Genomic DNA, 25,962 nt, shown 5'->3' with positions numbered 1-25,962 from the left:
TTGCCATGTAAGGGTGACTTAGAACGCCTTGTTTTCTTCAGCAAAACCTGGGCATTGTTTGGAATGTGTCATGTGTCTATTCCAAAGTGGTAAAAAAAACTATGCAACCAAATCCTCAGAAAAATAAATATTACTGTACAAATCAATTTTCCTAGACAGTACCAAGTTGCATCAATCAAACTTAAATATTTTTTTCTTCTTGCAAGCGAATTATCACTTATTTGTCAAAGGTTATGATAAATATGTCACACTACCACAACATTTTATTTAACAGTGGACAACAGTTCCTAGAGAATCATTGTCTTGCAGCACTGGAAGAGACATAAGGGTCATCTCAACATATTCTATAAGAACTGGAGCCCCTCAAGTTGAGATTTGTCTAGTGTTTCATCATGTTGACACACAATATATTTATTCCACAAACCACGGAACACAAATACCGATCACTCATTTGTTATATAACATGGTCTCTAATCTGTAAGTATGACAACATTTTATTTCTACTAAAGCCAGGAAGGTAAAGGCTCATTCTATGTCCAGATACTATACCCTATGCTATGAATCCCAACCTCTCTCCATCATTCTAATGTAGTTTCAAGGTTACAAGGGGCAAAGAAGGGTTTTCTCGCTATTGGAAGTTGGAATTAGTATACATTGGTATAAATGACCCATCATTTACCAAATGCCAGATTTATAATGCAATTGTGATCATGAAGTGATTTTTCAGGTTGACAGCAGATATGATCACTGTGCCAAGAGAAAGGATTGGAATCATTTTGCTCTATTATAAGCCAACTGGACAATGCGAGAGAGTATTCAAGCCAAACCCAATAGTAAAACATACATTTTGAGAAGCAAGTCATCCCTCCTTAATTCCCTCAGATTTACAGAATAACCTATACATTTTACATTCCCAGATAAATGGTCCAGTTGATTATAAAATAATATATGTTGGTTTGAATATAGGGGATATTCTGGAAGGGATAAGTCAATTGTGGAAGAACAACCATTTTAGGGGAATCAACTTTGAGCAGGTATATTGGGAGGGTTCTCCCAAATTGTTGGTTTGATTTTAGCTTGTCTATCTGAGAAGGGACATTTTGGGTGTTATATCCATATGGGCATGAGCTTTTATTCCAATCAGTTATTTATCCAAGTGTGTCCTTCATACTAAGTTGGGATATGAATACATACTGTAGAGGAAACATTAATTTGTGTAGAGATTTTATTTGGAGTGTCTTTAATATCATAACGCTGTATGGCTATATGTGACCTTATGTTTGGGCTTGAGTGAGAGGATAAATGGCCAAAGCAAAAAGCAACAGCAAAAGTGCACAATCCTGTGGGGGAGTATTTTGGCGCATGGACTCATACAGAAGTTGAACCATTAATTTATGTGTAAACAGAGAGATACCTGCGGAGTGCTATTACAGCTGCCACTCATTTTGAATAAGAGTCTACCAACTTTCCCCAGCATTTTTTGCAATATACTATATCCATTTATATTTAAGTTTGCTCATGCTAGACAATTTTAAGTTAGGCCCTAGACTGGACACGTTGGGAGCAAGTGAACTCACCATCTGCAGTTGTATTATTTCACAGAATGCATTGAACCCAAAAAGGTTTTGCCTTACGTGCTTCATGGTTAGCCTTAAGCTGGGAAAGGAGGGAAATGGGGGCAAGAAGGTTGTTTTAGCAACACGGCGCAACTTTTTCGCAAAGAATGTCATTACCCCCACAACTCCTACTTCCCGTGACTATGTGGCTAGCATTAAGATACTTAAATAATCTGAATTATAATTTCTAATGCATGCTTGAACATTCTAAATTGTTTTTAAAACAATTTATAAATAGGTAGTCTTTGTCTAGCAACTAACCAAATAAGACTAACGCCTATGTATTTCTTCACATTATTTCTGTGCATTTATGAAAAATGATGCATAGTCTATTGTCTTTGAAGACAATCAGAAATATCAGTATGTCCGTTAAAAAATAGGAAATCTTTAAATTCTGGAGGCCCTGAATTATCCTTGTATTTTTTTTTTTACATGGTTTCACATGTCTGGAAAATGTACCTTCTTAAAAGTAAAACAAGACATCCAGAAGGCCCTCCAGGAATGACATTTAACTGAACAATATTATTATTATTATTATTATTATATTTCAACTGCATCCTGCTCCAATATTTCAATGCTCTACTCCCTCATATCCAGAAGAGTCCTGGAGTCTGGTCTCACAGGCTGTTATTGTTGACAGGTTAACCTTATGTTTTTATGTTTCGGTTTCCAAAAAGTTTGGATACTGTGTAAAATGGAAATAACCATTTAACCCTATATTCAATAAAAGGTAGTACAAACACAACATATCAAATGTTGAAACTGAAAATGTTTATTGTTCCTTGAAAAGTATATGCCCACTTTGAATTTGATGAAAGTGCAAAGAATTTGGGGATCTCATAATCGATGGTACATAATATAATTAAAAGATTTAGAGAATCTGGAGAAATCTCTGTATGCAAGGGACAATATTGAATGGCATAACATAATCTGCGCGCCCTCAGGCGGCACTGCATTAAAAACAGACACTATTCTGTAGTGGAAATCACTGCATGGGCTCAGGAGCACTTCTGAAAACCATTGTCTGTGCACAGATTGTCGCTACATCCACAAATGTAGTTAAAACTCTATAATGCAAAGAAGAAACCAGATATAAACAAGATCCTGAAACAATGGTGCCTTCACTGGCACCGAGCTCATTTAAGATGAACTGAGGTGAAGTGGAAAATTGTCCTGTAGTCTGACAAGTCTATATTTATAATTATTTTTGGGAATCATGGATGCTGCGTCCTCTGGGCTAAAAAGGAAAGGGACCATCCGGCTTATCAGTGCACAGTTCCAAATCTGACATCTGCGATGTTATGGGGGTGCAGTTGTGCACACGGCATGACTTACACATATGTGAAGGCACCATTAATGCTGAACAATACAGGTTTTGGAGAAACATATGCTGCCATCCAGACAATGCTTTTTTCAGTGAAGACCTTGCTTATTTCAGCAAGACAATGCCAACCCACATTCTGCTCGTATTACAACAGCATGGCTCTGTAGTAAGAGAGTCTGGGTGCTAAACTGGCCTGCCTGCAGTCCAGACCTGTCACCCAGTGAAAACATTTGGGGCATTATGAAATGGAAAATATGACAAAGGAGAACCTGAACTGTTATGGAGCTGAAATCCTATATCAAGCAAGAATGGGAAAACATTTCACTTTCAGAACTATAGCAGTTGGTCTCCTTAGTTCCCAAATGCTTACAGAGTGTTGTTAAAAAAAGAGATGATGCAACACGGTAATAAACAATGCCCCTTTGCCAACTTTTTTGCAGTGTGTTACTGGCATCAAATTCAAAATGGGCATATATTTGTACAAGAATAATAATGTTTCTCTGGTTCAGCAATTGATATGTTGCATTTATACAATTTTCAATTCAATATAGGGATTAAATGATTTGCACATGATTGCCTTCAACTTTTTTGGAAACAGGGTTGTATGTTATAGTGCCATATATGCCCATATATGCCTCCCAGGAAGGCTGTTGTAATCTAAGCACACACATAATGATTACTGAAGAATAAATTAAATAATGTAGACTGTAAAAACTGCATAAAGCAATATTGGTAATTGAAGAGGCTGTTGAAAAGATTCATTGTTAACTGAATCATGACACCCCTTTTGCTTCTTGATCAACCCATCAACCTCAACAATATGCCTTCCATTTTCAGTAAGCTGCATCTTTTTAATAACCATGATCTCGGTCATAACCTACATCATGTCCATCATGCTTCTGCCTCAGTGTATATTCATTCAGTTCCCTGGTTTAGACATTACATCATAAGAAGTAAGCCTACATGTGTAAGCCTAAAGTTTATTATCAGGTATAAGGCAAACGGTTGTGAAACATTCATATTGTGTAGATTTTGCTATATAAATGATAAAATTCAATGCAATTCAATACTTATCTGTTTCCACACTAGTGGAAGTTCATGATATCAGTCTGCTTTTTCACAGACAGACCAATTCTGACCTCTTGTCCAATAAGATCAATTCTTACAAAAGTTTCAGAATTGAACTGGGTTAATTATGTCTGCCACCTAATTACATTTGAATTGAGAGTCCGAAAATAATTGGTTACCTTAAGTTGCTTGAGTTTTTTTTGTGAAAGCAAGGGACATTTTATAATATTTAATACACTTCATACATTATGTTGTCCAAAACCATCCTATTAAGAATTGTTATCCGTTATTACACAGATATAGTTTTTTCCTTCTCAACATTGCAGAATATCCAGGTTTGGTTGCAGATGTGTTGCATGAAATGGAACTTTCTCAGGTTGTGCGAATGAAGTGGTTGCAATGCTTGAGTTTTTTGAAAATCATAAAAGGGCTGCATGAGCAGGCGAGTTTGACAACATTTTGAAATGCAATTCTGATTAGACTAAACCATCTGCTTATTTAAATATCATTTTTAAATATATATATATTTTAAATATTTTTAGGGCTGACCAAGTATATTTTCTGGAACAGCTGTTATTTGGGACAGACCACCAAAAATGAGGACTGTCCCTGGAAAATGTATGGTTATAGAACAGCCACTAACCAATCCTGCAGTGTTAGTGTGCTTGTGTGTGTTTGTCATCCTAATTAAATATTCCTAATTGTTAATTTATTTATTTACTACTTTATGTATTTCAGGAATAAAGTGTATGAGTTGTGAGATGCATAATGATGTGAACTCACTGCAGAGTAATGTGGTGTTTCATTTGCTCATATTGGCATATTGTTCAATCTTTAGCCTTGGCTTGGCATTTATCTGGCTTTCTGTGTAATACAAATGGGGTTAAATCACCCTTACCCCATTGAAACCCTCTCTCTTGTTATTTTTATTTTTTTATTTTTGTCTTTGATTCTATCTGTGGTACTCTGTCCTTCACTAGCCAGAGTCAATAACTCAGTCAGGCTTGAATCGAACAGTGAGAGGGGGAGTGTGGCCAGATTTCAAAGATTCCCCTCATTCTCTCCATTTCCTACAACTCCCTCTTCTTCCCTGTTGCCATGATTACAACAAAGAAGAATTACTGCATGCTTTTAACAAAAAAATCTTGCTGTCAGGCATAGAAACACAGACACGCAATGATCAAAGTAAGAATCAATGTACTTTAACATATACTCAGATGAGTGAGTTCATTACATTTGTAGTACCCATACAATTATCTGATTATATTCAACATGTGAAAAGACTATTCTTGGTATCATGTCCTTATGTGTCAATTAAAAAGTTTTACCAGAATGTAACATTATGCATTACATTTCATATGCAAGTGATTTCTTGAAAGAAATACAGCAACAACATTGTCTGTGGCTACCAATATGTTAAATTATACTGCAGTATGTACCCTGTCCCAGTGTCCTTTCCTTTATTTTTTAATAATAAGAAGAATAAAGTAATGGGATGTTACTTTAGCCTTCAAGGAATTCCCTTTGATGAAAAGCAGACTAAAAGAAGAGGCTTTTGGACTTTTGAACATACTGTTAATTAGTCATGCAAGTGTGACAAAGAAGGAAATATTGAAAGGAACACTGGGCTGGATTTCTTGAAAAGTATCAGCTCATCAAATATTAAGTGTACATCACTGTGTGTGTGCAGCCGGGCGGCACTGACGTGCCCTGAACATTTTCTAGAGGGTCGCCGCTTATTGTAGGTCCACTAGTCATGTTGGGGTTGAACCATTATGGACAAAAAAGACTTTTCAAAAATGTGCTCAACTATGTGTTAAATGGATGAAGGCAATTTTAAAAAGTGGTAAAAGTTGCTAATTAAAGTACTCAGTGTTTGTCTATGTATTTAAAGTCAATATATTTGACCTGTAAATGAGTGGTTTGGAGAACAAGGTTTCAGTATAATTGGCCAAATTAACATAGAACTATTAATTTAATGCATCCACTTTTTGAATGAAACTCCTTTAACTCCCCCCTTCATGTTCCATTCCCCCGAGCCATTTTTAACATATCATTGTAATCTGCACAGTGCACACCCCAATGCGTTATCTAATTACTATTTCATACACCCTAAATTCATCATGAGATCCGGTAATCTGTTGGTGTCAAAGATCAAGTATCTGCAATGGCTCTTGGAACTAGAGGCATGGTTAGTAGAAAACATGATCTCTGCTGCTCATGGGCACTTTGGAGTTTCACTTCAGGCTGAAAAGTAGACCTTTGAGGTTAGTACCTGCCCCTGCTCGAAAGGTTAGTACTTGGCCCTGCTTTAAACCCATACCCGTACCATAACAAATTCTTACCCTAATAAACTGATATTGAGTGATCTCAGTGTTAAAATGGAAGTTCCGCCCTCTCCAGTCAACCAATCACATCAGCATCTTCAGTGCTGATCTGCCTAAAAGACGTTTAAGTAAATCTCCCAACATGTTTCAGCACACGGATGTACACGTTGTGCGTGAACAAGTAACAACACCTTTTACCTTTGAATATATTACAGTAATATATGAATGTAGAATAACCTCTTGTGCTTTTACTGCTTAATAATTCATTCATTCATATAGTGCCTTTCCACCTACAGTAGTTGCTCTGCTCATCCACCTCCATTTTGGTACCAAAACACTCAGCACACATCAACCGTCATGGTGGAAAGGTGAAGAGTGATATTGCCCGTTGGAATTCAGAGGGATTATTAACTGGCAATGATTGAATGGGGCTAGGTTGGGCACACTAAAATGGAAGAACTATGTACATAAGATGCTGTCATTTCTAAATTATTCACCCGTTATGGATGAATTTACCCTCAAATTAAAGTTGGCAGTCTCCACTTTCACCACAAAGTCATTGTATAATTTGAAATCCGAAGTGCTGGAAAAGAGAGCAAAAAATATATGAATAAAATGAGTCACTATTCAAATACTTTGAAGTTCACTGTATATGTACCATGGGATTTCAAAGGACCTCAAGGGACCCTTTATATGCCTTATCCAAAATGAAGTTCTTTATGCAGGTCAGTTACCCCTTTGTTGCCCTGCCCCATTGGAATATCCTTTGACCATCCTTCGACCTCCTGCTTACCCTAAAACAACGCCACTTTCAGCTGTATTTGTTCCCCCATCCAGGGACTGACCAGGTCCAACTCTGCTGTGTGTTTTTCCTCCTCCGCAGGCCACGGATCCAGATGCCGGTGCTAACGGTCAGGTGCACTACCGGATAGTCAATCACCCGGACCTTTTCACCGTCAACGAGAATGGCAGCATCTTCACCGCCGTTCCTCTGGACCGGGAGTTCAGAGGTCAGTACGACCTGGTGGTGGAGGCCTCAGACGGGGCTGTGGATCCCCGAAGGACTATGGTCACACTCTCTGTCCAGGTGACCGACATCGACGACAACAGTCCAGAGTTCTCGCAAAAGACCTACCTGGTCAACGTGCCAGAGAACAGCCCTGTGGGAACTGTGGTGCTGCGCCTCAGTGTAAGTGTGTCGGTGTGTGTCGGTGTGTGTCTGTCTGTGTCGGTCTGTGTGTGTCGGTGTGTGTCTGTGTGTGTCGATGTGTGTCGGTATGTTTCGTGTGTCTGTGTGTGTCTGTGTGTGTCTGTGTGTGTGTCTGTGTGTGTCTGTGTGTGTCTGTGTGTGTCGGTGTGTGTCTGTGTGTGTCAATGTTTGTCGGTATGTTTCGGTGTGTGTCAGTGTGTGTCAGTGTGTGTCGGTGTGTGTCGGTGTGTGTCTGTGTGTGTCTGTGTGTGTCGGTGTGTGTCGGTGTGTGTCGGTGTGTATGTCAGTGTGTGTCGGTGTGTGTCTGTGTGTGTCGGTGTGTGTCGTGTGTGTGCTTGCTCTTTTTGTATTTGTTTGTTGTGAGACTTAATGGGTGTGGGGCAGTGAAATTCACCTTTTAACATCCTTAACCTCAAAGCATCTCCAGCTAACAAACTCTTGACAAACATTATTGTAGCTGTCAAAAAACCCAGAGCTTCTTGGAGCTTGATGGAAGCCATCTCAGAGACATTTCAGAGGCACTTTCAGGCATTTTCTTGTTGTTTGCTCTGAGGAAAAGAACCATGGCAATATACCAGAGAGCACCAATGCAAAGCATGAACAGAGGATAACTAATTGTTGTCATATTGTGAATGATATTATTACTTGACTTAGAGAACAATGATAAAAGGGGAAGTGTAGATGAGTAACTGATACCTGCAACCCCAACAATGCTTATGTCCCAAGAAATGAACATCTTCAACCAGAGTAGGAACAGTCAGCAATTTAGTTTCTGTCTGTGAAGAATGCCAGTGAGACAGTCTCCATGGCATATGCATCACTGATCCCCACTGCTTTGCTCTGGAGAGTGTATTTTCCCTGTTAAATGTAATTTATCTTCTTGTATAATTTAAAACAAAATTATGGTTGACCCTGGCAAATAAACAAATTGTATTACATTTAGCATTACAAAAGAGAGTTAAACTGCATCATAATGCATTGTATTGAAAATCTGTTGCAACGGGTAATTTGTATCCTTCCTTAATCCATAAAATAATAAACATGAAAAATGGAAAATGGTCAAGCTATAGTAGCCTTTTTACTGTTTTATAAATCCTAAGAGGTGTGAAAGCACTTTGTGACAACAGCTGATGTAAAAAAGAGCTTTTATCCAGCTGACTGCTGCTCAGTCACACACATCTTGAGTATTTGGATGACGTTTCACAGTATTCCTTTTTTTACAAAAGCTTTAGTGTTTAGTGAGAAATTACACTTTTGTAGCTAAATATTGTGGATGAGGCAATGGGCACTTCTTTTCACTTTCAATTGTGCATTTTTGTTGAAATATTTGACCTGAAATATTTTGTTAGCTATAGTATAGCTGTCTCCTTATTAACTGGCCATATAAGCATCATTTCTGTTTGGCTCCGGCTGGCTCCGCTGGTCAAGTGGATTTTTCTTGTGTGTGTGTGTGTGTGTGTGTGTGTGTGTGTGTGTACAGTACGTTCCCTTTAATAATCATCTTAGACCCATACATAACCTATGAAGAGCCAAGTAAACAATCTCTATGGAATCCGTTTAAACAGTGCTTGTATTAATTTTATTACATTACTGCTCACTTTACACGTTAATCACTTTTGCAAATATTTAGACCATTTTCCATTTATTTGCAATGGCTCTGACTAACTCCTCCCGGCCTCGCTCATTCTATCTCTGTATATCTTCTTTTATTTTCTCTCTCTCTCTGTCCCAGGCGGTGGATGCAGACTTGTTCTCTAATGTGACATACCGAATCAAGTCTGAAGAGGCCAGCCAGCTTTTCTTGGTGAACCCGATCACCGGCGAGCTGTCGGTGCTGCAGACCCTGGATTTTGAGAGCCTAGCTAATATGGGCATGGGGGCAACATATACCTTTCTGGTGGAGGCCGTGGACCAGTTAGGGACCATGCCTCCCGGTCAGGCCACTGTCACTGTTAGGATCACGGTAAGACCGGCTGGTGCTACAGTATGTATTCACTCTGTTTGTCATAATTGTAAAAGCCAAAAGGTTGAGCAGGCTAGTGCATAGTATGAGTGAAGTCTTCAGACCCCTTCACTTTCTACTCTTTTTTTTGTGTTATAGACCTAATTTTGCTACCAATGCGATACCTTGTAATTGCAAACTGACAAAATGCGTTTGATTTTTTTAAAGATGGAAAATGGAAATATCTCATACACATTTGCATTCAGACTTTTTTTTCCAGGACACTCCTAATTGAGCTCAAAGACATTATTTGGCCTTTGTTAATTGTTGAGATGTTTCTAGAACGTGATTGGAGTTCACCTGTGGGAAATTCAACTATTTCGATATCATTTCGAAAGGCACACACACCTTTATATAAGGTCCCTCACTTCACAGTGAATTTTAGAGCAAAAACCAAGCTCATCCAGAAAACATTCTTCAGACCCATGCCAGAAGGGCAACCAACTCTGCCATGTCCATTAATACTAACATATAATTTCCTCATTTGATACAAATACGAGAATTTTTGCATTTCACTGCATTTCCTTGCAAGAGAATAATAATATCAACAGGTAATTGTATATTATTGTGCCTTTTAATTATCAGAAGCAGCCTAAGTTTTGCAAAAAGACTGTGTAGTTAGCAAGCTCTGGGGAATCTGTAAAAACTAGCACCACTCCCATATTGAAATGCCAAGAGTGGGAAGACAATTTAATAAGGAAGTGGGGCTTCCATCAGACTTTACAAACCCCACAAACCCCACAAGAAATTGCCAACATGACTGTGTCCTGCAATGTTGTTGCCCACAGGAACATTGTTGACACAATTCCAGTGGCTATATTTCACCAAAACTACCATATATACCCTCCACTAGTGTGATCAAACAATTGTCAAAATACAAAGGCCACAATAATTACTACAAAACATGACTCCATTAATTATAGGATCAGACAGCATACTCAATCAATTAATGTTGTTATTGGTTGAACTCTCTGTAAAAAAAATATGTCTCTGTTGCATAATTAGGTCTGAAATCTAAAAGTAAGACTGAAAGAAACACACCGAATTGCATTTTCCCTTTTAAGTATATTTAAATAGTGCCGAATCAAAGAGTATTTTTTTAGTATTACTTAATATGTTTCAATATAAAAAAAAATCATTTTTAATTAAATAAATAAATAATTAATAATTAAAGAAGAAGCAATAATGGCATGGATAAGAAAAGTGTTGTCCCGCAGCATCTAGACATTAAACATAACCTTGACAGGACTCCTAGGTGATGAAAACATTTCAAGTATTGCAACCTTGATAAATAAAAAAAAGTTAAGTATGTAGGTATGTGTGAGTGGGTGGAGACGTTTTAAGAACTTCAGGGCACGTGACAAATCTTTGCAGCCCCTAATCAGGAAAGAGCCATTGACATGCTTCCCTTCTCAACTGTATGGGTGTGTGTGGAATGTGTTTGTTGTTGGACACCAAGGAAGTTGAAGCTCTACTTTGATTTAGATGTCAGTGTCTTGAAGCCATTAATAAAAGGCATGCATTTTTCTTAGTGTTTGTTCTTACTTACAGTTAGGTCTGGAAATAATTGGGCACTGACACAAGTTTTGTTATCTTGGCTGTTTACCAAAATGTATCAAAGTTACAGTAAAATAATGAATATGGACTTAAAGTGCAGTCTCTCAGCTTTAATTTGAGGGTATTCACATCCAAATTGGAGGAAGGAATTAAATCTCTTTAATATTTAGCCCCCTCTTTTTGAAGGGAACAAAAGTAATTGCATAACTGACTCAAAAGCTGTTTCTTGGACAGGTGTGAGCTATTACTTATACCCACACTATGCGGTCAGCCCACACCATGCGGTCAAACGAGCTCTCAATGCAAGTGAAACAGGCCATCCTAATGCTGTGAAAAAAATCCACCAGAGAGATAGCAGGAACATTAGGAGTGGCCAAATCAGCAATTTGATACATTCTGAGAAATAAAGAACACACTGGGGAGCTCTGCAATATAAAAAAGCCTGGATGTCATGAGAAAACAGGATTGTAGGATCCTTTCCATCGTAAAAGAAACCCATTCACAACATCCAGCCAAGTGAAGAACACTCTCCATGAGGTAGGCATATCATTATTCAAGTCTACCATAAAGAGAAGACTTCATGAGAGCAAATACATAGGGTTCACCATAAGGTGCAAACCATTCATAAGCCTCAAGAACATGAAAGGCCAGATTAGACATTGCCAAAAAACATCTAAAAAAGGCAGCCCAGTTCTGGAACAGCAGTCTTTGGATCAGTTGAAACTAAGATCAACCTGTACCAAAATAATGGGATGAAAGAAGTATGGAGAAGGCTAGAAATGGCTCATGATCCGAAGCATACCACATCATCTGTAAAACACAGTGGAGACAGTGTAATGGCATGAGCATGCAATGTTCCAATGGCACTGGGTCACTAGTGCCTATTGATGATGTGACAAGACAGAAGCAGCCGGATGAATTGTTTAGGGATATATTGTTTGCTCAGATTCAGCCAAAAGTTGATCGGATGGCACTTCACTTTACAGATGGACAATGCAAAACAAACTGCGAAAGCAACCCAGGTGTTTTTTAAATCAAAGAAGTGGAATATTCTGCAATGCCCGTGTCAATCACCTGACCTCACCTTGATCGAGCATGTATTTCACTTGCAGAAGACAAAACTTTAGGCAGAAAGACCCACAAACAACAACTGAAGATACCTGCAGTAAAGGCCTGGGAAAGCATCACAAAGGAGGAAACCTAGCATTTGGTGATGTCCATGTGTTCCACTCTTAAAGCAGTCATTGCCTGCAAAGGATTCTCAACAAAATATTAAAAATAAAAATTTTATTTAAGATTGTTTAAATTTGTCCAATTACATTTTAGCCCCTGAAATAAAGGGGCTGTTGTATGAAAATGGTTGCAACCCCTTGTTCAACCCCTTGAATTAAATCTGAAAGTCTGCACTTCAACTGCATCTTGGTTGTTTCTGTTAGAAATCAGCTGTTTTGTATAGTGGTTGAAATAAGGATCACGTACCCGGTCGTAAAGGGAGAGAGTAATTAAATTATTTATAGCAGCATTTGATAGTCTATTGTTCATGATGTTACAGACTTGATACTCTGTCTTACAAACACAAGCTCATCTAACTCAATCTCAAAGAAACTTCCGGTCGTACCTCTACTTTATAGACACAACCTGGAATACACAGTACTGTAAGCCCATTGGCTAATTACTGTCTTTGACTGAACGTGACTTCCTGTGTACGGACAACCAATGTTCTGTAAACTAAACAGAACAAGCATGCATTCGTACACTTCAACATTTCATTTCAAACCCACTGTGGTGGTGTACAGAGCCGAACTTATGAAAATTGTGTCAGTGTCCCAATATTTCCGGACCTAACTGCACCACTTTTAAACTGAGTGGTTCCTTCATTCACAGATTACATGAAATGATAACCATAAACGTTAGGTCAAAATATCAATTTGTTGGATTTTACAAAAACACTGCTGCAACTCAACTAAACTTATCTTTGGCTTAACATATCGCACTATCCCCTACATTTTATGAAAATGCCCTAAATCCTGGTTGTTTTTTGCATCTACTTATAAATACTGCAATAAATATTGTCATAAATAATCAGCAATGCTATTTCACTGCCTTAAGCAGTACAGTAGTAACAATTATACACATCAGGTGCTCTTGATAGGAGATACAATATTAAACATGGTGGTAATATGTGCAGATAATTTTCTTTTGAAGCAATGTTAGAGGCAATATGTTTATCTGTATAGTGAAATAATAACGAGCCTATGTCAGTAGCAGTATTTGAAGTTATACATTTGCACTACATAAATAGCACTCATGATATTACAGCATTATATGCTGTCAACCAAATGTTACAATTGCCTTCAGCTAGCTAGAATACCCATGAAATGCAGTCAAGATTGTGCATTTGTTTCGGCTTATCCAGGGCTGAGCACATATTGTATCCATAGCCTCCCATGCCTTCCTGCCCTCAGTCTTCAAATTACAAAGACGTGCTGATTGATAACTAGCGGTTGTGTTAGCCCGGTGCTATTCCAGTGTTGAATGACTCATTAGCTTTGTGACTGAAATTAGATGAGGGTTTCCAGACACAGGCATTCCCATTCCAATGTTTCAGGAGATTAGACGGTCCATCCAAACGAACGGATCAGACGCCTCCTGTTTTGGCTCACTCTTTGTGCATGTACATATGTTTCTGTGTGTATGTGTATAGGCATAGGGCCTTCTAGTTTTTACACTCAGTTGGCAAACAAACAATGCATATGCTTTTTCAGAGTGTACGTGTTTTATCTTATGGATTTTCTTTTTGCCCCATAACAGAACAGCTGACTTCCACTCTGCATTTACTGTTAGGACATTACAGAAAGGAGGTTTGGTCCCTTAAGTTCTCCCTCTGCAAACTCAGCCTTCTTGTAGAGCAGTGTTCTTAACTAATGTTTCATTGGGGGCCACTTTGGTTGATAAGACATCAGTGTGATGGTCGAAACAACACAGTCCTTTCTGCAATGGGCACGTTATGGGTGGCACTGAAGCCCATCAGAAGCTGCCATCGGCCCCAGGGCCTTGCACTGTAGAGTTCGTCCTCACTTTGATGCGGTTTTCTTATAGTCACCCAGGAACAGTGTTTGGCACAGTGGTGATTCCTTTAACACTCCCTTCTGGCTTCTATCTGATAAGGCATAAATTAATCAAAGTGGGGCTGATGGATTCACGCTGGGTTCCTATGACTGGAAATGTCCTTCCATTACACTTGCAGAGGTTTTCATTGTTTTCTCTGAAGGTTTCTTGTTTGATGTCCATGGAAAACTTTGCAGTAATAGATACAATAGGGTTAGGATAGTAATAGATAAGTAGTTTACCTGTGCCCTGTTGTTCATATTTAAACATACAATCAAAACAAGGACAATTCCACCTTCTGGGGAAGTTTTGCAGGACTAAAAGGTTAGGTTTAGGGGTTTGGTAAAATATCCTCACAAAGACAGTTAGAACATCCTGTGTATCTGGTGTGTATTCTCCACCTGCACAAACAAAACTGCGGACAATATCACAGCAAGGCTTTGTTATTGAAAGCAGAAGCGGTGAATCATAGTTTGTCAGCTCTACAAAACACAAGCTGAATATAGATAGAGTGGAAACGTCTGTGAGTGGAAACCTGTCTGGGAATGAGTCTTTGCCTTTCATATGAAGGTGCTCTAGGCATGCTTAGATGCTAGGTTTATTTAGGGGCACTTAGTGTCAACGCCTGTTTTTTGTTCCAGCCCAATTCAATCATGCCATCAAAAATGCCATTATTTTATATGAATCAATGTGTTGTTCAATTGCTTCTACTTCTGGGATTTACATGTTTATTCATATTATGATGTCAGTGTTTGATCTCTATCTCAAGGACTATGTCAGTCATAGCCATTAATGCATAACGACCTTGTTTAAATGTTTGCTGGGAAGTTGCAATTTAAAATAGTCTGGAAAATACATTATCTTTCATAAATAAAACAAACAAGGAATATCAAAATTTTATGTACATGTGCAAATTGCTTTAAGTAATTGTTCAACTGACCCATTCAGGTAGAGAAGTTTTAAAAGTTTCCACTTTCTTTCCATAGACGACTCATGGGCTTATTGCACAAGCCAACATTCCTGACAGAACGTTACATTTTTATGCATATATTTATTATTTCACAAAGTTCAACCAAATAGATTTAGTAGGGCAGAACTATGTAACCAGATAAAACTGCACTCGCGCTAGCTCAACCCTGGTCTCCCTGAATGAGAGCGTTGCGTGCTTAGAGAAAGTCCAACAAGTACTTCAATTAATTAAAAAACTATTCATGAACTAGTGTCATTATTCCCCTTTAACATAACTAGTTTATATTAAGTCACATGTTGATGAAAAATTAATAGGATTGTCACCAGTCCTAAAACAATCACAAAACAATATTTAAAAAAAATGCAATATTTTTTGCGTCTTTCATTGTACTGAAACTTAATAATTCTCTGAGAAGTTGTGTTAAACTAAAATAACATACTGTCATTTTTCCAACTTTTTTTTTCTGCATCAAATATGTTGTAACTCAATATTTGAGCTATTTGTTGTATTAAGCTTGGTTTTACTCATCTTTATCAGGAGGGTGAGTTACTGAAGGTGCTCATACATTTTTTGTTATTGCTACGTGAGACGGTACATGGAACACTCCCATTAGTGAGATTAAAGCTGTTCTAAGAATGTCCACTGAGGACAAAACTTAATACTTAGAGATGGATGGTGTCCAGTTGCGCTTAAGACTCTGCCTCACCTTTTGTCCCTGTATGTCTTAATTATTGACTCACCAGGTCCTATATGTCAATAGACACAGTATGTTGTTAGAAGTATGAAAGGTGGGAGATCAGTGGCGAAAGTCTATCAATATTTCTCCTTTCTAATACTGTCAGAAGGCACTGTATAGTTTAATAATAGGTTTTCTGTCAGATAAGAATATGTCCAGAGTCTTAGAAAAAGCCTGGAGCCATGCAGACAAATCTTGCAAGGTCCAACTTTACTCCTATTTAAAACATTCCAGTATTTTAAGTAATATATATATATTGTGAATCTAATTCAATGCTGCCACTGATTCTTTGCTAGACCTGCAGATTGTAGTGTATCACAGTCTGGAAAAAAAAGGCAGGAGATACAATTTGACCCTGATAAATCTACAGATAATCCATAGAGATCTGCTATAGTGTATTTCTGTCAGTCTTCCTAGTCAGATTAATATCTGAAAGACAGTGGTGTTTAATATCACTTATAGACTGTTTGATAACATTTAAGACTGACAATCATGTCAAATAATACTGAATATTATGTGGTTCATGCTCTGCCCTATACATTCTGATTTTGCCGTAACATAACATTTACAAATATACAAATATGCACATTATATTACAGTACTTCATGTATGCTGTCTTTTTTATTCGCAGGATATGAATGACTTTTCCCCAGTGTTTAGCCAAGTGCTTTATAAGGGCTTGGTGGCCCCTAACGCAGAAAAAGGAACGGTCATTACCACTGTTTTTGCCGAGGACCAAGACCCTCCTGTGAGTATCACTGACTGCTCATTTTCTCATAATTCAGATTGACAATAAGTGCTATTCTTATACCAGACATTGACACCTCATGGCCTCATAGCTGATTACATAATGATTGTTCATCACACCGTGCAGTGATAGAAACCACTACCAGCCAAATGCAATCTCGTTGGGATGCATCTGTTCTTTTGGCTTTTTCACAGTTGTCCTAATGTGATGATTACTTTTGATTGGTATGTTAAACAACTCAGTTTCTGTTTAACTGCCTCCTGTGTTAATGGTTTTGCCATGGTCGAGCATTTCCATACAGCCTTCCATGCAGAGTATGTTTTCTAGATACTCTATTGCTCCCTTCCTCAAACTTTTCTTTTGTTTGTGAGACTGGAAATGTTGAGACCCACAATAAAATATGGGGGGAGTATCGATCTGTATCAACCATTCCTTACTTTGTATGCTACTTATGAAGGTTAGTCATAACTTAAACACCACTGGCCTATGTTTTGTTTTACTTAGGTGAATGCAATAGGGGCCCAGCATTTGCTAAATTGCTCTGATTGGCTTTACTGATTGGTAACAAGTCTTGATTTCAGTGTGTGTTATCATGTTCTGAGTTTGGAATAAATGTTTATTTTTTCTAATGGCACCATACAGATGGACCTACATTTGATGTCAAATGAGAATTAAGTAGGCAGGTGGATTTAAATACTGAATTAAAGCAACACAGAGAGGTGTATCCCTACTCGGACAGATATAGTATAACTCTGGAGGAGAGATAGACACCAGGGATTAGAAAAACTAATGAGACTGTTTTACCTAGTCTCCTATTGACCTGGATGTTGGAGCTCAGCAAGCTTTAATGACAGGATGACTGTCACAGTCATTTTTGTCAGGTGGAGCGGGGGGCTTAACCTAGTATGTGCCCCGATAAACAAACTAACACACACCCACTTCCATACCTCATTTTTAAGACCATTCTTCATTTGGCCTCTGTTGTGTAATTCGGTTGTAGAGTGCGGTTTTAATTGAGCTTTGGTTGTGTTCCTACTCCTTAGCTGATCTGATCAGGGAAAGCGGATTGAGAACAGGAATCAAATCTCAGAGATGGACAGTTTTCGGCATTTTGGGCCACAGCATACTAGCTAATCATGTCGATAACAATTATACGCGTTCCACGACCAAACATACTGATTCCTCTCCATGTCACATTTGAGATGTTCAGTGCTTGGCTTGGGCCTGTGTTAACTGGAGAGCCCCTTCTAATTTTACAGAACTGCGTTCCAGGACATTATTTAGGGCTGTGCGGAACACACCAACTTGTTTGCAGAAATGTGGAGGCTAACAGTTTCTCTATTAAAAGGTTGCCTGGAACCCAAATGTAGAATGTTTTTGACAGTTTTTTTCCTCATGAGAGAAATACATGATTTAATCAGCAGATAGGCACTTGGCTTTTACATTGTGACAGATTACAGACTAGATAGGTGGATAGGTCAATTTGAAGAAATGTTGCTGTTTTTATGTATAGATAATCTGGCTAGTGAAAGATCTTGCCCGCTGATGTGTTTTATGCATTTCTGTTAATCTACTGTGTGAGGGATTATGTGTCTTGATCAAGACTTGCACAACAGGTCTATGTGATCAGAGACCAGCCACCCTCTGCTTACTTTGAAATGTATAGATGGAACTGATTGTTTTGTGGACCGCCTTGGGACACCCTGGTTTAATGGACTTGGAGAAAGACAGCTTCAGTCAAATAATTCAATTTGTTGAAATGATTAAGTTCCATTCAAAGGGAGTAGAGGTATGGGGAGTTCATACCTAACCAGTGATCAATGAAATAAAAAGGAGTAGTGAAAGATTACAGTATGTATTAAGGTAATTGGTTAGTTATAAACTCCCTTTAGCTGGTCATGAAGCTCTTAATTGTAAACTTACCAAAACTGATGAACAAAGGGGAGTACTTTTACTTTGTAAATTTTACACCAGAAATATTTACACAGTGTGTTTGTGCATTTGTATGTCTGATTGTATAGGTGAGTTGCGTATGTTAATGTATGTGTCCATGTCCATGTCCCTGTTAAGCAGAGTCTGCCCTGTTAAGGTGGTCAGAGCAGTATGAAATAGATTGCATATTGATTTTCTACATTTCTGGCTCCCATGTGTAGCTCTTATACTTTATTAAAACAGCATCATCATTGATCTCCTATATAACATTTTCATCTCACTGTGTTGGAAAATATGAAGTAGTGATCATGCAACTGTTGTTTCCATTCAAAGTAGCAGGACTAAGGAGTCATTATGGAAAGTATTGGTTTGAAACAGTTAGAGCCCAAAGGATGAAAACATTCTTCAAAAATAAGTGTGAGATGTTCAGAGAGTAACTACTATACACTGTTGTATTCTAAATTGTGAAACAGTTAGAGCCCAAAGGATGAAAACATTCTTCAAAAATAAGTCTGAGATGTTCAGAGAGTAACTACTATACACTGTTGTATTTTAAATTGTGAATTATAAAATTGTGTTATATACAACTGAACTGTAAAAACTGTACAGTTACTGATAGGTTGGGTAATAGTATACATTTTGTTATTTTAAGACACTTTTATATTTTTTATATTATAGTTGTATTTTTTTTGCACCATAATGTGGCCACTGTAGTTCTTAGAACTAAGTTCAGCTGTTCTCTCAAACAGAGAGTGGCTGGCTAGCTTGACTTAAACTACCAAACATATATATATATATATATATATATATATATATATATATATATATATATATATATATATATATATATATATATATATATTTATCGTGATGATTTATGCTGATTATATTCTGACAAGCTAAGAATTCCACCCTCAACAATCTAGAGTGGTTAATCAAGGAAGTTAGCCACTGTTTGTTAAAAAAGATGAGATGAGGCATGAACTGTGCACAATCATCAAGTTTATGTTACACAATGTAAAGAAAATATGTATGGGACAGCAATCCATCCTTATTAACTACGTGTTAGTCATGACACTCCCTATCTAGATTAAACTTGTTTTTTTATTATTGTTGTAGTAGCAATATACTATGCTTTATTTATTATGCAGTATAGGTTTATTACTCTGTTGAGTATTTAGTTAATTAGTATGGTGAGAATTAATTGCTATTCATTTTCCTTCATGCTGTTGCATCACTACAGTATGTACATTCCCCATTGCACACTTCATGAGAATTAGTGGAGTTGAGAATTGCTGTTCAAAATACAAAAGAGCAGAATTGCTTTTGGCAATGGCGATTTCACTACATGCACCAATGTTATTATGATTTAAAAAAACAACATTTACAGAAAATTGAGACATGTCATGTGACCATCTGCATCTGTTAGTTGATTTCACCTAATTTTAACTTTATGTCATAACGAGCACATGAAAAAGAAAATAACAGTCCAATTAATTAATCTTAAGAAGTTACCTAAAATAATTACTGTAGTTAGGGCCTATTGTGCAAAATCTGTCAAAGTATGTTGCTAATAAGTCATTCTGTGCACCTTTGGTGTCTTAATAAAATATATAATGACAAATATAATTAAAAATGTTTAATTAATAGAACATTCATCTAAATCAGCTGTTTTGAATTATTTTCAATGACATGTTTTAGGATGAAATAACGAGTTTAGAGGGACGCAGAGATAATCTGTCTCCTTTAGTTAACTGGATTAGTGTGACAACTTCAAATAATCAAGTTTGTTAAAATCCTAGCTACAGTAGTGGATAGGTTGATAGGCCATGATCTCTGTGAACCTGCTAGGTATTAGTTGCAACTCTAAGTTCCTCAGTAGCTACTACCAGAGGTTAGATGTGCCGCATATACAAATATTTCCTGCACCAAAGTCATAGCTAACAGGCAGACATTAAAATGAGCTAGCAGGTTTATTCAGAAAAAAGTAATCAGACCATTTAGCTAGGTAGCTGTTGAGGGTTGGTCTAATTCGACCCATGCAGCACAACTGTGTCACTGGGTCCAGCAGTTCAAATCCACACCTGTGTACCTGGAGTTCCATCAAAGGCCAGTGCAGTTTGGCTCAGCACCACCCAGTGTCGACGGATAGATGTTGGACAGGACTGCCTTGTCATGTAACACTCTAGTGACTCCTTGTCTGCATCTTAGTAGTGCTGAGGTCCTGCAAGCGATGTGATAAGAATCAGACCGGCTTGGCGGGATGTGTTAAGTGGAGCCGTGGCCATCATCGAGAAATTGAACATCACAACGTTTGTGTCGGGGAAAAAATGGGAAAATGTATCTGACTATTTGATCAAGAAATTGATTAAACAAAGCAGAAACTAGCAGGCACTGGCTGTTGAGAGGAAAGTTTATCCACTGTTGTGAGAATGCATCATCAATAGAAGCTATTTTCTAATGGGCTGCGGATTTACTATGGGCTATGTTGAGTGAGTGGACATTGGAGTAACCCCACAAACATAATTGACTGAGTGATTTTGTGGCCATTGCATATTTGATGTATCTAGTGAAATTTATTGGCTTTTGGCTCTGCCTTCTTCTCCTAGCAGATGTTTATATACTTTTTTATATCACATTCATTATCCAGGGTCTCTATTCCTGTTCTTTTATTTATGACCTGCCTGTTTTTATGTTAAATACAAGGCCCAGTCTTGGGGGAATAACATTGTTTGAAAATCCCTCGCTGTCATTTTATCTTAGTATACTGTATATTGCATTTGATTTCCTCTTCTTTACTATGACAGTCCGAACACACATTTCTTAGATATGAAACTGTTACATTCTAAACATTTTGTGACTTCCCTGCAATGACAGTGGCTGAGTGTTTACTCCAGCAGAAGTCATAAAACATTTAAAGTCAAAAAGCAAAAGGTTGCTGTAAACCTAAAAAGTCTACTAGAGAAAGTAAGATGTCTATTGTATCTGTCTTGGAACTACTATGAGACCTGCCAAGAAAAGCTTAAAAGGTGGAAATGGAACACTGAACTGTACACTTTATAAGAGACTTAAAATGGAAGAAGAATACTTCCTTTTTTATTTCCCTATTATGTAAGTCTTTGATCACACAATCTCTGATCCTGAGGGCTCATTTGGACTTTCAGCTCGCATTGCAGAGTCTAAATGGCCTGGGGTTCTACTTCTTAGTTATATTTCAAAGTAAAAGAAGGGCCTAACAATACTTAGTACCAGTCTCATGAGTTAACATTCCAATATTTACCAGTCATTGACAAAGAGACTGTCTTTTACTCACCAGTCAGTCTACAGCTGGATTTATGGTTGAGCTGTTAATGGTTGTTGGATATGAAATAATGTGTTACGCAAGATATAGAGCCTTGAAAATTTAATGAAAAACTTTTGCTGTTGGTTTTGTTGGCTTATTATTGTCTTCAAAAACAACTACCTGCTCCCTGGATCCCCTTCCTGACACTCTCATTAAGGCCTGCCTTCCTGCTCTCTGTCCTTACATTACTCAAATAGTAAATCTTTCTCTCTACCATGGCATCATCCCCTCCAGCTTTAAACATGCTGTTGTCACACCCATCCTAAAGAAACCTGGCCTGGACAATACCAATTTCAATAACTTCCGCCCCATCTCCAACCTCCCCTTCATTGTGGAAAGGACAAATGCCATTGTGGAAGGACATTGTGGAAAGGACTAATGCCACCCAAATTCAATGCCACCTCCTCAATAACTATCTGTTTGAGCCTTTTCAATCTGGCTTCTGACCACTTCACAGCACTGAAACTGCCCTCCTTAAAGTTATTAATGACCTTCTTGTCTCTGCTGATGCTGGCGCCCTCAACATCCTTATCCTGCTTGACCTGAGTGCTGCCTTTGACACGGTCAATCACCAAATCCTCCTCACCAGGCTCAAAGCCTTGGGTCTTGAGGGACCTGGCTATACTCATACCTCACCAACTGTACTCATAACATTTCAGTCCATGGTCAAAATTCGGACTCAGCTGTAGTCACATTGGGTGTCCCCCAGGGTTCCGTTCTTGGCCCCCTGCTCTTTATCATCTAAATCCACCCCCTTGGTCAGATCCTCCATCACCTTAAACTGGACTTCCACTGCTACGCCGATGACCCTCAGATCTACCTCAGCACTAAATCCCTCACCAACCCTCCTCTGTCTCATATTGGAACTAGTGATGACTTTGTATCTCCATCCCCTCATGCACGCAACTTCTGTGTCATACTGGACTCCTCACTCAGGTTCGAACAACACATAAATCAGACAGTCAAATCCTCATTCTTCCACCTTCGCAAAATTGCCAATTTACAGTCTTCCCTGTCCCGCACTGCAGCTGAAACCCTAACACATGCATTCATTTCTGCCCGTCTTGACTATTGCAATTATCTCCTTTCTGGTATTAACACTTCATCTCTTCATAAACTACAACTAGTTCAAAACTCAGCTGCACGACTTCTCACACACACCAAATCCCGGCAGCACATTACCCCCCAATCACTAAATGCATAGATTTCAAAATTCTTCTTCTCACGTACAAAGTCCTCAACCAACTTGCTTCACCCTATCTCTCGGACCTTATTCCCCAGTACCATTCCTCCAGGTCACTCCGTTTTGCCACTGCTGGCCTCCTTATCATCCCTCAATCCAAGCTGCAGAGCTTTGGAGACAGGGCTTTTTCACGGGCTGCTCCAAGACTTTGGAATGCCCTTCCACAATTCATCCGTGACTCCAAATCTGTTGCCATCTTCATCCACCACCTCAAGTCTCATCTGTTCAAGGAAGCCTATCCCTAGCCCCATGTTGCATGACCCCCCCCCCCACCCCACCCCCTTTTTGTTTTTTGTTTTGTTAGCTACCCTTTGTCTCTGTAGTATCTGTAGTTGTATGTTATGTATGTATTGTAAAGCATATTTGGGTCTTTGAAAAAAGCTACATAAATGTATTATTATTATTATGCTCAGTTTGGATTTAACACAAATCTTAGATTCTAAGCATTTACGTTACATCCTTTGTCAGATGTAATCACTCAAGGGCCAAGGGATCTGCCATCTCTAACCCCTGTATTTTCTCAATTCTGCCAAGTTTGACCCTATAGCACCGAAACTCAAGCTAACCGTCCCAGTTCTGTTGGAGGGCACTATAGTCCACATTAAAGAATAGCAAAGAAGGGAGAAAGATATATGAAAGTAGTGTAATTGAAAAAGATGGTTATGAGATAATCAGCCCTCTGAAACCATGATTAATCTTAATCTGAAGGTCAAATTAAAGTCCCAGCTTTCATGGATGGCTTAAAGAGGATTTCGATGTGGGGATGTAGTGAGTGTTACTTATCTTCAATAGATAATGTGTGTAGTCTATGAATACAGTGAACGATAATGTGCTAAGCAGTTGCTTGAGACCATGTTGGGTAGTGACATTATTTGTTTGAGGATTACTTGCATGGAAAGTAATTGCTTAATATGAAAGACCAATGTTGGCACAAAGATAATGGATAGATAGCTCAGTGAGAAAAATCTTTTCACAACCTAGGTTCATGACAGCTTCAGGTTAATTGGAAATATACTTACTTTCCAAATTGCTGTTGAAATGGTTGCCTCTAAGTACTATTTCTTGATCCACTTCCATCTAAGGCTGCAACTAAGGACTATTTTCAGTCTATTTTAATTCCATTCATTACTGGGAATGATTTGTCAATTAATCAGATACAAACAAAACATATAGTCTGTCATTGCAGATATTTAATTGTATATATAATATTCAGTGAGGAGAACAAGTATTTGATACACCACCAATTTTTCAGGTTTTCCTACTTGCAAAGTATGTAGAGGTCTGTAATGTTTATCATAGATACCCTTCAACTGTGATTCTAAAACAGAAATCCAGAAAATCACATTGTAGGTGATCATAAGAATTTGATCACCTACCAACCTGTAAGAATTCCGTCTCTCACAGACCTGTAAGTTTTTCTTTATGAAGCCCTCCTGTTCTCCACTCATTACCTGTATTAACTGCACCTGTTTAAACTCGTTACGTGTATAAAAGACACCTGTCCACACACTCAATCAAACAGACTCCAACCTCTCCACAATGGCCAAGACCAGAGAGCTCAGGGATAGAATTGTAGACTTGCACAAGGCTGGGATGGGCTACAGGACAATAGGCAAGCAGCTTGATGAGAAGGCAACAACTGTTGGGGCAATTATAAGAAAATGTTCAAGTTCAAGATTCAAGATGACGGTCAATCTCCCTCGGTCTGGGGCTCCATGCAAGATCTCACTTCGTGGGGCATCAATGATCAAGGAAGGTGAGGAATCAGCCCATAACTACATGGCAGCACCTGGTCAATGACCTGAAGAGAGCTGGGATCAGTCTCAAAGAAAACTATTAGTAACACACTACGCCGTCATGGATTAAAATCCTGCAGCACAGGCAAGGTCCCGCTGCTCAAGCCAGTGCATGTCCAGGCCCGTCTGAAGTTTGCTAATGACCATCTGGATGATCCAGAGGAGGAATGGGAGGAAGTCATGTGGTCTGATGAGACAAAAATACAGCTTTTTGGTCTAAACTCCACTCGCATGTTTGGAGGAAGAAGAAGGATGAGTACAACCCCAAGAACACCATCCCAACCGAGAAGCATGGAGGTGGAAACATTATTCTTTGGGGATGCTTTTCTGCAAAGGGGACAGTACGACTGCACCATATTGAGGAGAGGATGGATGGGGCCATGTATCTCGAGATCTTGGCCAACAACCTCCTTCCCTCAGTAAGAGCATTGAAGATTGGTCGTGGCTGGGTCTTCAAGCATGACAATGACCTGAAACACACAGCCAGGGCAACTAAGGAGTGGCTCCGTAAGAAGCATCTCAAGTTCCTGGAGTGGCCTAGCCAGTCTCCAGACCTGAATCCAATAGAAAGTCTTTGGAGGGAGCTGAAAGTCCGTATTGCCCAGTGACAGCCCCGAAACCTGAAGGATCTGGAGAAGGTCTGTAAGGCGGAGTGGGCCAAAATCCCTGGTGCAGTGTGTGCATACCTGGTCAAGAACTACAGGAAATGTATGATCTCTGTAATTGCAAACAAAGGTTTCTGTACCAAATATTAAGTTCTGCTTTTCTGATGTATCAAATACTTATGTCATGCAATGAAATGCAAATCATACAATGTGATTTTCTGGATTTTTGTTTTAGATTCCGTCACTCACAGTTGAAGAGTACATATGATAGAAATGTCAGACTTCTACATGCTTTGTAAGTGGGAAAACCGGCAAAATCAGCAGTGTATCCAATACTTGTTCTCCCCACTGTAAAAAGTCAACACACCCCTGTTAAA

At 38.5% G+C, this 25,962-nt stretch overlaps 1 protein-coding gene across 4 annotated transcripts in view; it reads left to right on the top strand.

Moving 5' to 3' along the window:
• The window catches only part of LOC105010659 (protocadherin-15), a 226,731-nt gene that overhangs the window by 134,817 nt on the left and 65,952 nt on the right, over positions 1-25,962 (top strand). For all 4 annotated transcript variants that reach the window (XR_004575807.1, XR_004575806.1, XM_034292761.1 and 1 more), the window contains exons 20-22: positions 7,219-7,524; positions 9,278-9,508; positions 16,550-16,666. Coding sequence is in view for 2 of the 4 variants with exons in the window: in XM_034292761.1 (XP_034148652.1) it covers positions 7,219-7,524; positions 9,278-9,508; positions 16,550-16,666 (654 nt within the window). In the remaining 2 variants the exon portion in view is untranslated. The remainder of the gene's footprint in view (positions 1-7,218; positions 7,525-9,277; positions 9,509-16,549; positions 16,667-25,962) is intronic.

This window comes from Esox lucius, chromosome 6, assembly GCF_011004845.1.
Source record: "Esox lucius isolate fEsoLuc1 chromosome 6, fEsoLuc1.pri, whole genome shotgun sequence".
NCBI lineage: Eukaryota > Metazoa > Chordata > Actinopteri > Esociformes > Esocidae > Esox > Esox lucius.
The sequence above is the reverse complement of the archived record's forward strand: the minus strand, read 5'-3'. Positions and strand labels throughout refer to the sequence as shown.